Source organism: Mobula birostris, chromosome 11 (genome assembly GCF_030028105.1).
Source record: "Mobula birostris isolate sMobBir1 chromosome 11, sMobBir1.hap1, whole genome shotgun sequence".
Taxonomy (NCBI): Eukaryota; Metazoa; Chordata; class Chondrichthyes; order Myliobatiformes; family Myliobatidae; genus Mobula; species Mobula birostris.
Window position 1 is genome coordinate 80,053,950 of NC_092380.1, and position 17,287 is coordinate 80,071,236.

The 17,287-nt window shown below is 38.9% G+C and overlaps 1 protein-coding gene across 2 annotated transcripts in view; it reads left to right on the plus strand.

Annotated features, from left to right (window-relative positions):
* The window catches only part of LOC140205226 (serine/threonine-protein phosphatase 6 regulatory subunit 3-like), a 149,845-nt gene that overhangs the window by 112,735 nt on the left and 19,823 nt on the right, over positions 1-17,287 (plus strand). For both annotated transcript variants that reach the window (XM_072272640.1, XM_072272641.1), the window contains exons 16-21: positions 6,978-7,032; positions 8,693-8,820; positions 9,023-9,150; positions 15,182-15,332; positions 16,354-16,451; positions 17,084-17,282. In XM_072272640.1, coding sequence (XP_072128741.1) covers positions 6,978-7,032; positions 8,693-8,820; positions 9,023-9,150; positions 15,182-15,332; positions 16,354-16,451; positions 17,084-17,282 — 759 coding nt within the window. The remainder of the gene's footprint in view (positions 1-6,977; positions 7,033-8,692; positions 8,821-9,022; positions 9,151-15,181; positions 15,333-16,353; positions 16,452-17,083; positions 17,283-17,287) is intronic.

Consider the following 17,287-nt stretch of genomic DNA (forward strand, 5'->3'; position numbering starts at 1 on the left):
AAAACTTGGCTGGGTATCTTGATTTACCCTCTTCAGCAAAGAAACTCCATTTTTGAAATCTTGACTATCTTTGCTCTCCTTTCATACATCAGCTTTCAGATAAGCTTTATTAACACGAGCACTGAAACAAAAATAACAATGAAATTAGCTGAATTTATTTCTATATTCATTCCAGGATACAGAAAAATAGTACACTATATAGAAATGCATATACCAATGAAGATTTTTACACTTTGCCTGCATCAACTGGAAACCTGAGTATTGCATATTTTTATGGATGCATTAGTGTCAGATATTATCAACAGCTTGTAATAAATCTCCAGGAATTGTTTTTTCTAGAGCTAGTGCTTAGTCAAAGCACTCTTTTCCAAATCTCATCTGTATATTGCCTCTTGTTCCACTAACCTATCCTAGATCCCTCATCTAATCCAGTGTCAGTGCAATCTCTTTATGCATCTGCTCCTGGTCCTGATAAGTTGAATCTAAATTGTTGTTGACAAAATGACAAATTTGAACAGTAGAGGAAGGGAAAACAGCCCATTGTGTAAACCAACTTTAATAATACCAACTCAAGCGAAGACTACTTGCACTTGAAATGCATTAAGTATTACATAGGAAGGAAACAATACTAACAAGGCCTAAGTCAAGGTACCTGTGTATTAAATATTCTTACAATAGAGACAAGAAGGAGGCATTTAGCTAATCTTCCAAAAGCATACGGTATGTATCTTGCCAGTATGAAATGGGAGCAAAATTTGTTCACATGCAGTTTTAATAGTGAAGAGGTAAAGGCTGAACAGATAATCTTAAGGGAACAGAAAATGTTGTCATCACTCGAACATCTTTGAGATAACAGCTGTGGAGAGAGCTACAGTGCCTATAAAAAGTATCCATCCCCCAAAGAAAAAGACACTATCATGTCAAAATGAAATTATTTCTCTACAAAGTGATCTAAATTAATTACAGCTATAAAACACAAAATAATTGATTGCATAAGTAATCACCTCCTTTATTATAACACACCAAATTATCACTGGTGCAGCGAATTGCTTTTAGAAGCCACATAATTAGTTAAATGGAGATCACCTCTGTGCAGTCAAGGTGTTTCAATTGCTTATAGTAAAAATACACCTGTATCTGGAATGTCCAACTGCTGGTGAGTCAGTATACTGGGGGGGAAAAAAAACTACACCATGAAGACAAAAGAACACTCCAGGCAACTCTTCAAAAAGTTTATTGAAAAGTACAAGGAGATGGATACAAGAAAATTTCCAAGTGACTGAGTATCCCTTGGGGTACAGTTAAGAAGTGGAAAGAATATGGCACAGCTGTAAATCTGCCTAGAGCAGGTTGTCCTCAAAAACTGAGTGACTGTGCAAGAAGGGGACTAGTGAGGGAGGCCACCAAGAGACCGATGACAATTCTGGTAGAGTTACAAGCTTCAGTGGCTGAGAGAGAAGGAGAGACTGCGCATAAAACTACTGTTGCCCAGGTGCTTCACCAGTTGCAGCTTTTTGGGAGAGTGGCAAAGAGAAAGCTGTTCAAAAAGGTTCTACAGTCTGGTTAAATCAAAATTGAGCTTGCTGGCTATCAAATTAAACATGCACATCATCAAAAACATACTATCCCTACCATTAAGCATGGTGGTTGCTGCATCGTACAATGGGGATGCTTCACTGCAGCAGTCCCTGGAAGACTTGTGAAGGTAGAGGATAAAATTAATGCAGCAAAATACAGGGAAATCCTGGAGGAAAACCTGATGCAGTTTGCAAGAGAACTGCAACTTGGGAGAAGGTTTGTTTTCCAGCAAGACAATAGCCCCAAGCACAAAGCCAAAGTTGCACAGGAATGGCTTAAAAACAACAAAATTAATGTCCTGGAGTGGCCAAGTCAGAGTCCAGACTTTAACCCAATTGAGATTTTGTGACTGGACTTGAAAAGGGCTGTCACTCACTATTCCTATGCAATCTGACAGAGCTCGAGCAATTTTATAAAGAAGAAAGATGATGTCAAAGGTAAGTTTTTCCACACAGAGTGGTGGCTTCGTGGAATGCACTGCCAGCGAAGGTGGTAGAGGCGGATACAATAGGGTCTTGTAAGAGACCCTTAGGTAGGTACATGGAGCTTAGAAAAATAGAGGGCTATGCAGTAGGGAAATTCTAGGCAGCTTCTAGAGTAAGTTAGATGTTCGGCAAAACATTGTGGGCCGGCGGGCCTGTAATGTGCTGTAGATTCTCTGTGTTCTATGTTTCTGTGTTCTAAGAATGGGGGGAAATTGCAGTGTCCAAATGTGCAAAGCTGACCGAGACCTATCCATACAGACGCGAAGCTGTAATTGCAGCCAAAGGTGCATCTAATAAATACTGACTTGAAGGGGGTGAGTAATTACTTTGTGTTAATAAAAATATATTTAGACTAATTTGTAGAAATTTGTTTTCACTTTGACAAGAGTCTCTTCTGTTGGTCAGTATCAAAAAAGCCAAATTAAATGCACTGTGATTCAATATTGTAAAACAATAAAACATGAAAATTCTCAGGGGGGGTGGTGGTGGGGAATACTTTTTATAGGGACCGTAGATGTAGATTTATAGGGTCAAAGACTCTTGGGTCTTAGGTCAAACAGAGATGCTGTTTCAAATGTAAGTATTTTCAGTTTTTTTTTGTTTTTATTTCCGATTTCCTGCATCTGACTTAATTTTCATCCCCTCCAGAAAATGATTTGATCATTTTATTGTCATGATGAAGGTAGCTTGCTTTTATTTTACTGGGGTGTCTATTTTAAATCACAACAAACTAGGTTTTCCAGGAATCTCATGGTTGAATGCATATGTGAAGAATGGAACATGATGTAAATGCCTCTGCAGTATTGCTTCTGGTTCAAGAGGAATGGAAAAATTTGCTTCTAGCTCAATCCAGCTGTGTGCCCACTTTCTCTCACTGCATCCAAAATCAGATTGCTTGAGGTTTTATTTCCTGTAGCCTTCTTCCCTTCTCCATGCCTTCCCTACTCCCACAATCTCACTCTTGTCAACCTATATTTGTGGTCTTTGGAATTCTGAATCTGGCTGCCATCTATAAGGATCTTCAGTAAGTCAGTCCAGCTGCCAGGGAGTGAACTGTACTTATTAAGCTGGTATCTGGATGGTTATTTAGAATGCAAACTAGTATCAGCATTCATTGGGTGGCCTGAAGGATTTAGAGCTGAAAACCTGTATTGTCTTTGCCATTGGGAGCAAAGCTGGGATTAGTCTTTTCATTGCAATACACTGGAGGAACTCAACATGTCAAGCACCATCTATTGAGAGAAATAAACAATCAACATTTCAGGCTGAGACCCTTCAGCTTGACTTGGGGGGAAAAAAAGAGGACAGAAGCCAGAATAAAAAGGCAAGAGGTACGGAAGAACCATACGCTGGTAGATGACAGGTAAATTGAATTGAGGAGGAATTGTAGGAAGGTGGAAGCGGGTGGGGGGGGGAGGGGGGAAGAAGGAAATGATATGAGAAGCTGCAAAGTGACTATTGGAAGAGACAAAGGATTGCCCTTTTTCTTCAGTCCTGATGAATGGTCTTTGCCTGGAAAGTGGACTGTTCATTTTCCTCCATGCATGCTGCTACTTGACTTGCTAATTCCTCGGGGTGTTGTGTGTTCTTCCAGATTTCTAGCGTCTGCCATCTCTTGTGTGTCTAGTCTTTTCACAGAATAGAGTTGGAGAAAATTGAAGTGATCAGTTAGATCGAAATTTATCTATTAGGTTATAGACTGTTATGATAGTGGAAGAGACCTTGTGCACTGGAGGAGAGGGCAAGGAAAGAAATATTGGTATAACTTGATGGAAAAATGGTTAGATTTGACAAAAGGGTAAAGGGGATGGAAGGTGAGGGTTTTTTTTTCATTATTAAGGGAGATGCTCCAGATTTAATCTATTGTGTGGAAACTGGTTTGTACATATCATAATAGACTTTGGCTGTTCAGGTATGTGGATTTGGACAAGCTATGTCATAGTAGTATGTTTTTGACCAATTTTGCCAAGAGTACATTTGCAATTTGATTCTATCACATTACTTCAAACAAAATTGACTGCTTATATATCAGCCATTTGTGTTCTAGGATTGTGTCGTGAATCTGATGGAGTTGTTACATTTTGATGTTTTTATTATTCTACATTCATGTTGTTTTGACAATACACTGAACGTAGACTCCAACTTCCTACACAAATTCCAGATTTATACTCAATTGTCAGACTCCTTCAAGAGGAACTCCGATAGAATCAATGATTCTATAGAGCACAGAAATAGACCTTCAGCCCAACTGGTTCATGACAATCCAGATTGCTCTTCCAACTAGTCTCATTTGGCCTATAACCTTCTAAAACTTTCCCATCCATGTACCTGTCTACATGTCTTTTAAAAGAAATTGCCCCTCAAGTGCCTATTAAATCTTTCCCCTTTCTCCGTAAACCTATGCTCCTCTAGTTTTTGATTCGACAAACACTGGGAATAGTATTGATTTCATTCTTCCTGTTTATGTCCCTCATAATTATGTATGCCTCTCTAAGAAAATACTCTCGTCCTTTGTTCTAAGAAATAAAGTCTCAGCTGCCCAGCCTTTCCCTATGACTTATTCTTTCAGGTCTTGACAGCAATGTTGTAAATCTTTTCTGCATCCTTTCCTATAGCAGGGTGACCAAAACTGAACACAATATTTCAAGCATGACCTTAACAATGTCCTGTACAACTGCACCATGACATCCCAATGTCTAAACTCAGTGCCCTGATTTGTGAAGGCCAGCACGTAAAGAGACACCTTCGCCATACTGCCAACCTGTGAATCCACTTTCAGATAATGAATCTTATGCAATTTCTGCTTCCTATGGGGGAAGAATAGTTTGCTAACTGATACCTAACATCATCCAAGAAATGAATTTCAACTCATTGAACCTCCACAGTAGCAAGTTCTTTCTTTTATTCTAAGGAAAGTCATTCCTTTTAGGACCAAAAGGATTATGATAGGAAAACTACTTCAGTAACAAGAATCAGAAACCATTTAAACAGTGGGTGGGGTGAAGGGGGAATGCTCTCTCTAGGATCAGCTGCAAATCCTTTCTCTGCTCACTAATCAGCTGTATTAGTTTTGGATCACTTGATGCATTTCTTCCAGTTCCTTTTGTGGATAGTGTGGCTGTTGATGGGGATGAACTTGTAAAGGTAGGGTTTTCAGCAAGTCAGGCAGCACCTATGGAGGGCAATAAACATTTGTCATTTTGGGCTGAGATCCTTCACAGTACTGATGAAGAGTCTTGGCCTGAAACATCGACTGGTTATTCCCCTCTGTAGATGCTCCCTGACTTGCTAAGATCCTTAAACATTTTTTGTGTGTTACATCTGTAGAATTTCCTGTATTTAGGGTATTATCTTCAATGATGGATCATTTTCACAACAGAAACGTTTATTTAAATAATGTGAATAAATGAAGTCTTTTCCACTCCTGTAAAATCATTTATTGCGGCTTTCTTGCTTTGGTATCAACTTTTGTTTGCAATCACAGCTTGATCTTCATTAGAGTTCATCAGTCAATGTAACCCCTCACCTAGAGTTAATGGAAAAATATTTTAGGAATGCATGTTTTATTTCATGTGTTGCATATTTGACTCTAAAGATACTATTACATTTACATTTGGATTGAACTATATTTACTATTGACTGAAAATTTCATGTTAGAAATGTATACATCTAGAGAGTTTTGATTAATGATTAGACATTAGTACTAATCAAATGCTAATATCCCTATTGAGGAATGCTTTGCCAGGTGAACTATAAAATATCTTGTATGCTGGCAAGTTGATAATGGGAATGAACAAGCAGCAATTTTACTCTTGTTTCAGTCTATGTGGTAACTAGGCCACTTCAATGATAGCAACATTTAAAACACATAAACAGGCAGGAGGTGAAGGGATAAAGATCTCATGCAGGCAGATGGGATTAGTTTAAATTGGCATTATGGTCAGCACTGACATGGGTCTTAGGGCCTGTTGCTTGTGTGGAGCAGTTCTTTTATAAACAATATAAATTCTCATGAGCCTTTGAGATGTGTCAAAAATTCACGAGCTATTTCTGTGCTGCTTTTAACACAAACCTCAGGCATGTGGGATATTGGTTCCTTTAGACTGCCTTTCTTCTTTGAATGCAACCTATCCTTTGAATGAGTTGTTGACATTCTACACCACCATTTTTGACTGGGAGTATTATCATCTTCAGTTTGTGGTTGCATGTTATCTTCAGTTCTCATCATCTTCATTTTGGATATGACTACAGATGTTTAACAATATTAGGCATTATCTACATGGAAGTATAACGTAAGAATACATTGGACAATAGATTTCTTCTGAAAAGAACTTGCTTTTGGTCTGTTAGCAGGCCTTGAGAACAGCCTCTGAAAAGGACTTGGGTTTACTATGCTGTCTAACTTTGTATGCTTTGAGAATGGAAAAGAGGGAATGCCTACGAATCATATAATCTTGGTCCAACTTTGTACTTATGACATTCTGACTTGTGGACAGTAAGCCTATCCTACTTTATCATATTTTTAGGCAAACTATATCTGCTTACAGTTGGTAGGTAATTTGACCCATTGATTTATGAAAATAGCAGTTACATCATTGTTCTAAGCTCTTGGTGTGCTGGCTGAGATTTGGTATGTGCTGGTAAGTAATTTACTTGATTTTTTTTCTCTCTGCTTAATACATAAAGCAAGCAGTAGTGAAGTATTGCTGTATAACATGTGGAGTTAACAGGAAAAGAATTTTGTTTTCCTTAAAATAATTCATACACTGAGAAGATTTATGTTTGAGGGTTCTCCATATTGATTCTTATAGTCAGAATGCATTATTTATATTCTCTATAAAATTAGCTCACATTGTTTAAAGTCATTTTTACTACCATTTTGTAATCCTAGCCAACATTTTGAATCATTTGCAGTGTCCCCTTTGAGCGAATTGGTGATATCAACTTTTCATTGAATACAAATGATAGTGTAAGTATTTTGTTTTTGTCCAGTGGGGATCAGGGTGAGGTCTGTTAAGAATGGTCATTTAATTATAAAATGGGTTAAATGAAGTTAAATGCATCAATTTCTTTAAAAAGTGTGGCCCAGAATTTTATCAAATACAAACAAACCAGGAAGGGCCTAATTTTACTTACTAAAATCATTCATGTCACAGTTGACAATGGGAATGATGTAATTGACTCTACCTATATAGATGCACCAAATAGAGATATAAAATGTAACTGAAATAATTTAACTGAACTTTGCTGTATAATTCTCTAGACTCAAGTTGCAACAGACATTCTGCATTGTCATTTCCTAAATTGATCTAATTCAGTGTTGTGTTTAGCATCTAGGTCCGGCTGAGTTCAAAATAAAAGTAAAATGTTTCCTTTGAGTGAGACCAGCTTGGTTTCTGTTTCTTATACAGTTAGTTTGATACACTATTGTTGACTTGGAGCATAATGAAAATCCACCTGGAGAAAAATTAACATGAAAGCAGTTTCTCCTATGCTGGGGTAATGGGTGAGAGAGGCCTTGGGAAGTGGGAGATGGTGCACTGACAGGAATTTCTTAATAATTTACATGTGAGTGTCAGTGTGTCTTGAGGTGATGGCTGGATTCTGGTACAGGGGAGTGTGAGTGAGTTCTAGTAAAGATGTCTGGAATAAATTGGACACCATGGTAGTGTAGAGGTTAGAGTAACACTATTAGAACTCGAGGAGTTCTAGAGTTCAAAGTTCACTTCCAGCACCGTTCTGTAAGGAGTCTCTGTACATCTTCACCATGGAAAGCATGGGTTTGCCCGGCATGCTCTGCTTTCCTCACACAGTCCAAAGATGTACTCGGCAGGTCAATTGGCTATTGTAGATTGTCCTGTGCTGAGGTTAAGATTAGACGGGGTTGTGAGTTTGCAACCAGGAGGGTCTACTCTGTTCTCTATTGCTGAATAACTAAACAAACTAAGTTACATGTGTGGGTGAAGAAGCTGTCAGTAAGAGCCTGCACTTCACCCCCATTTATCCAAGGTGGACCATGATCACAGGGTGAATTGGATTCGTTTTGGAATATCTCTAGAGGCTGGAGAAGACTAGAAATCTATCTTGATGCAGTTCATTCAAGAGCAATTCCCAGACCATCACAGTGGTGGTTGCCTTTAGTTTTCTTGTTGTGGTCTTTGGCAAGCAGGTGCATCAGAACCACTTCTTTGGTGGAGGAAGGCTGAATGCAGGCAATAGGAGTGTATAATTAGTATGGTGCCACAGCTGCAAGCATGATTGGGGAATTGCAAAGTAGAACATTAATCCCGAGATTTCTTTGTGCAGTAAACCTAAATTTTGTGCGTTTATTCAGTACTTGTAACAATTGCCCATTCTTACTGTTCTTTCTTGAAGTTGAAGTACACTGAGGTCTTTATTGTTAGAAATGATGTGTTCTGATGAAATATGGTTCCTGGCCCCACCAATCCTGTTTAATCAGCTCATTGTGATACATTAATTTCTCTGCTAATTTGTATGGAAATTTCTATTTTGCATTATTAGTCCTCAAGTACTTTCAGAGTACTAATTCATTACTTTCAGAGTCTTTTGCTAAAATTTGACTTTTTTTATTTTTTGAGATGTTTTGACTTTTGACTATTTTGCTGTAGGCTAATGCACTATTTGAGGCATGCTGTAAAGAAAGAATACAACAATTTGATGACAGTGAGTCTGATGAAGAAGATATTTGGGGTGAAAAGGACATAACCTTTGCACAAGATGCAAAAAATCGGCACAGGTGCGTTGCCTGGCAGAATGCAGCAATAAACTATTGTTCTGTTAATTCCAAGATAATCTGGTTTCCCTAATTATTCACTTCTTGCTTTCCATACATGCTCCCTTACCTTACCCTTCTGCTTCTTTCATTGAGCTGCTTCAGCTAATAGGAAGAGATTAATTTTGCCAAGTAATTTTAAAATTGATTTTTGTATTACATGCAGAAGCTCAGGTAGCACAGACAGTGAAGAAAGCACAGATTCAGAAGATGAGGATGGTGATAAACGGAATAATGCCTTTGAGCCCAGTGGTTCCAATCCAGATGATAGGATGGAAATAGATGCAAATGATGGCAAGTAGTGAATGCGTACATTTTCTTTTATTTTGATGATTCTAATGTATATCAACTGAAAGTTGTTCATGATTTAGTGCTTAATTTAAGAAGTGGGATTTCTCTGCATGTCTCATCTCGCTATCTAGCTTCAAATGATGAATTGACCGTGCTATGATAATGGTCTCCGGTGAGGATTTGTTGAATGTGACTCTTCTCAGTTATCATTTTCAGCCATGTGGTATCATGAAATTATGTAGCATGATAACAGGTGCCTCAGCCCATCTCATTCATGTTGACCAAGGTGCCTATATGAACTTAATAAGTTTGCCTACATTTGGCCCATATCTCTTTCAACCTTGCCTATTTGTATACCTGTCCAAATGTCTTCTAAATGATGAAATTGTATCTCTCTACCACTTCAAGCAGTTCATTCATATACTCATGATTTTTAAAAGAAAAACTTGCCTTTTAATTACCCTTTAATATTTCCTTTCTTGCTTTAAACCTATGCCCTCTAGCTTTAGGCCATAAGACATAGGAGCAGAATTTGGCCACTTGGCCCACTTTATCTCCTCCACCATTCCAGCATGGCTGATTTATTATTCCTGTCAACCCCATTGTCTTGCCTTCTCCCCTTAACCTTTGACACTCCTACGAATCAAAAACCTATCAACCTTTGCTTTAAATATACCCAATGACTTGGCCTCTACAACTTTTAGATAATATGTACAAGGACTCCCAAGTCTTTTTGCACCTTTGCTTTTAAAATTTTCTCCCCATTTAGAAAATGGTGTATATATTTACTCCTTTTTAGCAAAGTGCATGAGCATACACTTCTCTACACTTTATTCCATCTGCCACTTCTTTGCCCATCCTCCCAATCTGTCTAAGTCCTTCTGCAGACTCCCTGCTTCCTCGACACTGTCTGCTCCTTCACCTATCCACATTCCATCTCTGAACTTGGCAAAATTGACAATAAACTGGACTGATTAAAGAACACTGAGGCTGTCTACAAGAAGGGTCAGAGCTGTCTCTATTTCCTGAGGAGACTGAGGCCCCTTAACATCTGTCGGACGATGCTGAGGATGTTCTACAAGTCTGTGATGGCCAGTGCGTTCATGTTTGCTGTTGTGTGCTGGGGCAGCAGGCTGAGAGTAGCAGACACCAACAGAATTAACAAACTCATTCGTAAGGCCAGTGATGTTGTGGGGATGGAACTGGACTCTCTGACGGTGGTGTCTGAAAAGAGGATGCTGTCCAAGTTGCATGCCATCTTGGACAATGTCTCCCATCCACTACATAATGTACTGGGTGGGCACAGGAGTACTTTCAGCCAGAGACTCATTCCACCGAGATGCAACACAGAGCGTCGTAGGAAGTCATTCCTGCCTGTGGCCATCAAACTTTACAACTCCTCCCTTGGAGGGTCAGACACCCTGAGCCAATAGGCTGGTCCTGGACTTATTTCCTGGCATAATTTACATATTACTATTTAATTATTTATGGTGCAACTGTAACGAAAACCAGTTTCCCCCAGGATCAATAAAGTATGACTCTGACTATGACAATCCATCAATTTTGTCATCCAAATCGGTGACATAATGTGAAAAGAAGCAGTCCCAACACCAACCTCTGTAGTCACTGGCAACCAAACAGAGAAGGCTCCTTTGATTCCCACACTTTACCTCCTGCTAGTCAGCCAATCTTATCCATGCTAGTATCTTTCCTCAATACTAATAAGCTCTTGTTAAGCAGCCTTATGTGCAGCACATTGTCAAAGGCCTTCGAAAAATTCAAGTAAAGTACATCCGCTGACTCTTGTCTATCCTGCCTGTTTTACCTCAAAGAATTTCAACCGATCTGTCAGGCAAGATTTTCCCTTGAGGAAACTATACTGAATTTGGCCTATTTTTTCATGCGCCTATGAGTATCCTGAAACATCATCCAGCATCTTCTAAGCTACTGAAATCAGATTAACTGACTTATAATTTCCTTTCTTCTGCCTCCCCTTGAAGACTGGAGTGATATTTAAAATTTTCCAGTACTCTGGAACTATTCCAGAATCTAGTGATTCTTGAAAGATCATTACTAATGGAATCTCTTTAGCCACTTCTTTCAGATTCCTGGAGTGCAGTCCATCTGGTCCAGGCGGCTTATCTACTTTCAGGCCTTTCAGTTTCTCAAGCACTTTCTCCTTATTAATAGCAATTGCACTCACATCTGCCCCTGACACACTTAAATTTTTGGCATACTGCTAGCAACATCCTCGTGAATCATTTCAGCACCCTCTCCGGCTTAATTACATCTTTGTGTGGGGTGTGCATTATGGAGGAACAGAGAGATCTTGGGGTCCAAGTCCAGAGATCTCTCAAAGTTGCCACATAAGTTGATAGGGTAGCTCAAGTAGCATATGGTGTGTTGCCCTTTGTTAGTTCTTCTTTGAAGAAATAACAAGCAGAATAGACGAAGGAAAATCGGTTGATTTTGTGCACTTGGATTTTCAGATGGCCTTTGATAAGGTGCCACACATGAGGCTGCTTAACAAGCTACGAGCTCATGGTATTACACAAAAGATTCTAGCATGGATAAAGCGGTGGCTGATTGACAGGAGGCAAAGAGTGGCAATAAAGGGAGCCTTCACTAGTTGGCTGCCTGTGACTAGCTGGGACTGCTTTTTACATTATTTGTCAATGATTTGGATGATGGAATTGATGGCTTTGTTGCAAAGTTTGTAGATTATAGGAAGGTAGGTGGAGGGGCAGGTAGTTCTGAGGAAATAGAGAGGCTGCAGAAGGACTTAGACCGATTAAGAATATGGGCAAAGAAATGATGGCAGATGGAATGCAGTGTTGGGAAGTGTATGGTTATGCACTTTAGTAGAAGAAATGAAAGGGTTGACTGTTTTCTAAATGGAGAGAAAATACTGAGGTGTAAAGGGGCTTGGGAGTCCTTGTGTAGGATTCCCTGAAGGTTAATTTGCAGGAGTCTTTGGTGAGGAAGGCAAATGCAATGTTAGCATTCATTTCAAGAGGACTAAAATGTAAAAGCAAGGATGTAATGTTGAGACTTTATAAAGCACTGGTGCGACTTCACTTGCGGTATTGTGAGCAGCTTTTGGCCTCTTATCTTAGGATATGCGCTCCGCCTACCGCTGTACCCCTGCATGCTTCGCGGCCTGGTATCAGTCCGGGGCACGGAGGTTGGGGACCACCGGATTAGAGAACATGTTTTATGAGGAAAGGTTGAGTAAACAGGAACTCACTCAACACCAACTCTCAGCTTAATTTGCTGCTGTTTCATTTATAAATAGAAATAAAGGCGTTGAAGTGGCTTTATAATAGGCACATGAATGTGCTGAGAATGAAGAATATGGACATTGCACAGACAAGGGATTAATTTAGTTAGGACTGATCGTGGAGTAGGTTAAAGGTTGGTACAACATCATGGGCCAAATGGCCTGTGCAGTGCATTACTGTTCTTTGTTCTTTTAGTGAGACATGATTTCTAGCGTTCAAAGCCATATTAACTAACTCCAATCAGCATTTTCCTTTCCAAATATAAACACATCCTGTGTCCAGCTTATCCTTGCAGCCTTCCTAAAATAAATGCACAATATTACCCACCCTATTATCCCCTGTATCCTAGGATACACTTGGTCAGGCTCCAGGGATTTATCATCCTTAACATGTTTCAAGGCTGCTAACACCATCTCTTTTGTAATGTCAATATACAGTGTTCCAGGATATTACTGTTTTCTTCCCTGTATTCATTAGGTTTCTCATCACCCTGCGTTCCCTAATCCTGCCAACCTTACCCCTTGCTCAAATGAAACACGTTGGCTCTTAACATTCTCTATCATTTTTAAAAGCCTTCCACTTACCAGGCATCCCTTTACCCTTCAACAAAATCTCCCATTCAAACTGTAAATTCTTGTCTAGAAGTTTCAAAATCGGCTTTGCCATGATTTAGGAATTTAACTTGTAGATCAGTGCTATCTTTTGCCATAGCTATTTTAAATCTCATGGGGGAGGCTCTTTCCCCCCACCCCCCTATTAACTGAATTTTATAGGAGTACCACAGCAAGCTGTCTCTCCATCTGGTGTGGGAACAGCCGAGCATCAGACTGCAAGTCCGTACAAGGGACTGTGAGAACTGCTGAGAGGATCGTTGGGGTCTCCCTACAAACTATCGGGGATGTTTATCAGGAGAGCTGCGTATACAGGGCCCTTAATATTATCAGTGGTCCCACCCACCCATCCATCTAGCACCCTCTTTGACTTTCTGCTCCCAGGCAGGAGACTCTGATGTATAAAACAAGAATGGTCAGGATGGGAAAAACAGTTTCTTCCCTCAAGCCATTAGGTTTCTGAACTCCCTGCTGCATTGCATTCAAAGTGTCACCACCGATTAATCTGTACTGTAACTGACAATATTTAATTTATGTACTTTGTTTATTTATGTGTAATTCATCTGCAGATTTCATCCTTACTTTCCTAAGTTATTGTGTGTTATGTGCCCTATGCTTTACACCTTGGTTTGGAGAAATGTTTCATTTGACAGTGTACATGTATATAGTTAAATGACAATAAGCTTGACTTGACTTAACACTGGTTCCCAAGTGCTCACCCACTGATGCAACAGCCTCGTTTCCTCAGAAGAAAAAGAATGTAGGCCTTTCTCTAACAGCACTATTTATATATTGTTTGAGAAAACTTTCTTGCATACACCTAACAAATTCTGCCTCATCTAGTCCCGTAGTATTGTGATCATCCCAGTCAATATTAGGGAAGTTAGTCATCTATTATATTCTTGTTATTGCTACATCTTATCATGGTCATCTTATTTCAAAGTTCCACCTATATAGCCTCACTGGACATTCCCCCAGGAATATCTTCTAAATAGTGCTGTGACACTGTCCCTAATCACTGTCAGCATTCTTCCTCCTCAATTACCTCCAACTCCATCAAGCCTGAAGCATCTATTAGTTGCCAGTCCCTGCCCAAGCCTTAATCATATTCTTTTAGATTAGATTATGAAGACACGCAGTCCTCTTTTATTGTCATTTAGTAATGCATGCATGCATTAAGAAATGATACAATATCTCCTCCGGTGTGATATCACAAAACACAGGACAGACCAAGACTGAAAAAACTAACAAAACCACATATAGTTACAACAATGCAATACCATAACTTGATGAAGAACAGTCCATGGCACAGTAAAAAGTTCAAAGTGTCTCAAATGTCCCACATCTCACGCAGACGGGAGAAGGAAGAAAAACTTTCCCTGCCATGCCCGACCACAGTCCGGCTCTGAGTCGTCCAAAAACTTAGAGCCTCTGATCAGCTCTCCGACACCTAGTACCGAGCACCATCTCTATCCGAACGATTCGATCTCAGTCACCAACAGCAGGCAAAGCCGGGGATTTGGGGGCCTTCCCTCTGAAGATTCTCGATCGCCCAGTAACAGCGGCAGCAAACCTGCGTTTCAGAAATTTCTCCAGATGTTCCTATGTGCTTTCATGTCTGTCTCCATCAAATCAGAATTGTCCACGGCCCCTATTTAACAGATACAATATTTTCACCGGAGGGCTGCGTGCGCGTGGCGCGCTGCTATCTCCTCCTCCTTGGAGCTTGTTATAGCTATGACAATCACTTGTACTGGCCCATACCCTGAATTAACCTACATTACTTGCCAGGCTTCTTAGATTAAAATAAATAGTTTATCCTACAAGACCTTCCTTGCTCCCTGTGCTGCTTACTGGGTTTATTCCAGATGAGGGAATTATCAAATTGCCAATTTGTGTTAAATGGGCTTTGGTAAAAGCCTCCTGATTATTGTTAGACATGGTGGCAGTTATGGAAAAATATTTTTCATAGTACAAGTACATTAAAGGTTTGGGGCTTTTATGAGTTCAGAAACATACTAACCATAATGGAAAGCAGCGTATAAGTCAATCATATGCACTTTTGTTTGAATTGAAATCAATGACAGTAAAGAACTAATGAATTTCAGCCAACGCCTAATAAATATAGCAACTTTTTTACAGCCCCAGGGTGGACAGCGAATTTTGAAGTGCCTATGGAAACTACAAACATAGCTTCAGCAAATGCCAGTGGACCTACTTTGTGGAGTTCAGGTGATGCAGTACCACAGGAAACCGGATGGGCTACTTTTTCAGATTTTTCCTCTCAGTTAAGGTAATACTTGTATATTGTAAGTCATGTTGATAATTATTACTGTTCCTAATTATTAATGTTCTCCTCCAGTCTACTACAATCAGATTGAAGTGCTAATCCCCTAAGGTTGCCTTTTGAATAGTCTTACTGTTTGGACAGTCTTTTATTTTTTAGAAGTTTTCTAAAAATCTATTTGATTTTACATTGACTTCTCACTGGCATACCAACTCCCTTTTAAAAAGTGAGGTGATGTGTATTTGTTAAGAAATTTCAGTGTTAATGTGCAGTACTCGAACCAACCTACATCATACTTTGATTTTAATCACAATACTTGTAATTTCATTTCAAATTGCCACTACCTCTCTTGTTACTGGGAAGATCACATGTCCAGCATAAATTAAAGGTGTCATGATTTTGGTGTACTGAAATTCCATACACTGGTCAAATGTCAATTGTTATGGAATCTGTACCTGATTAACAAAATCCTAGATGAATAAGGCCACCTTATTGCACCATTCTCATGTGGAGGCAGACAATAATGAATTTCACTTAAATGGTCTGTATAATATAAAAGTTACTTCTCTGCTTTTGTGCTTATGGCTTCCAGAAGTAATATGTTCCTTGCTGAGTTAATAGTAAGTGAATTTAGAAAGTTCCTGAGTCGCTATATTGAATTTTTGACCAGATCATTATTTTGTTTAATTCCAATTTTTTTTTCTCTCTGGTTCAAATCTTTTTCCTTTTGCAACAGAGTTTGGAAATTATTTTTTGCTCAATTGGATTCAGAAGCAATGGCATTTCTTTTGAGATTGGTATAAATGAGCATATATGTGCTGCGTGATTAATGTACAAAATTAAAGTGAATGTGATTGGAGAAATTTAGGACAGTAAAATTAGTTCCCCTTCAAAATTAATTCAAGATTATTAACTCCTGACAGTATATTTATGCTTACCCAAGATGTTCATATTTTCTCAAGTGTGAATAATGGGCACAATGGTGAATGCTGTGTAAGGTTTAAGAAAACAAATGTTTTTCATTTAGTTCAAAGGATCCTTTAAGAAGCAGCTCTCCAATTGCAATGGAAACCAGTTTGGACCCAGTGGATGGCCCACACAGTTGTGTAACAACAAGTCATGAAGGTAATCTTTTAATTGTTGCAAAAGTTGAATTGCTGTGCTATGATTGATAATATTTATAATACTCCTGCAGCTTTCATTCTTCAAATTGTAATTTTGCTAGGCATTCAATCTGACATATTAATTGCTTCAAGGATTTCACAGCTAAATATCATCCAACTCACTGCTTGGGATCTGCTCTTCACAGATATTTTTAAATCATTTTAGGATTAAAATCTCTGTCAGACAGATTGTCTTAATAACAAACCAAGTTCAGCACCAAGAAAATAGTGGTTTGTCATGGTGGTCTAGTCTCAAGCTAAAACTTGCATCAATTATTAAGGACCTGATGATCTAGATTACTTGCGTTCTCCTGATTTATGCAAATTTCAAGAATGCAAATAAATTTGACTATTTGGAGGGAAGAATGGTTTGAAACCAAAATTTGTATCACATGTTTTCTTTTTCAGTAAATTATTCTTGAAAACTGTTTTAGGAACAAAGTATTTTCCTGTTAGTTGATGTTAATCATATCAGTAAGTAAAACAAAAGACAGTATTATACACTTCATGAGCAAATGAACAATCAAGTTTTAAAATGCATTCTTTTATCTGATGACAAGTTAATTGTCTTCTTATTTCTAATCCTGCCTTTAGATTTTGTTACAAACTCACAGCTTACCTGCAAGGAACAGAAAGCAGAGTCAGCCACATTAAATTTAGAACCCAACTTGTCTGATGGTGAGGATGAAGAGGTGGCAACAGACCAAGTAACAGAGACAGTCACAAATGGTTCCATGAAGGAAACAGTAAGCCTTACTGTAGATGCCAAAACTGAAACTGCTGTATTTAAAAGGTAGG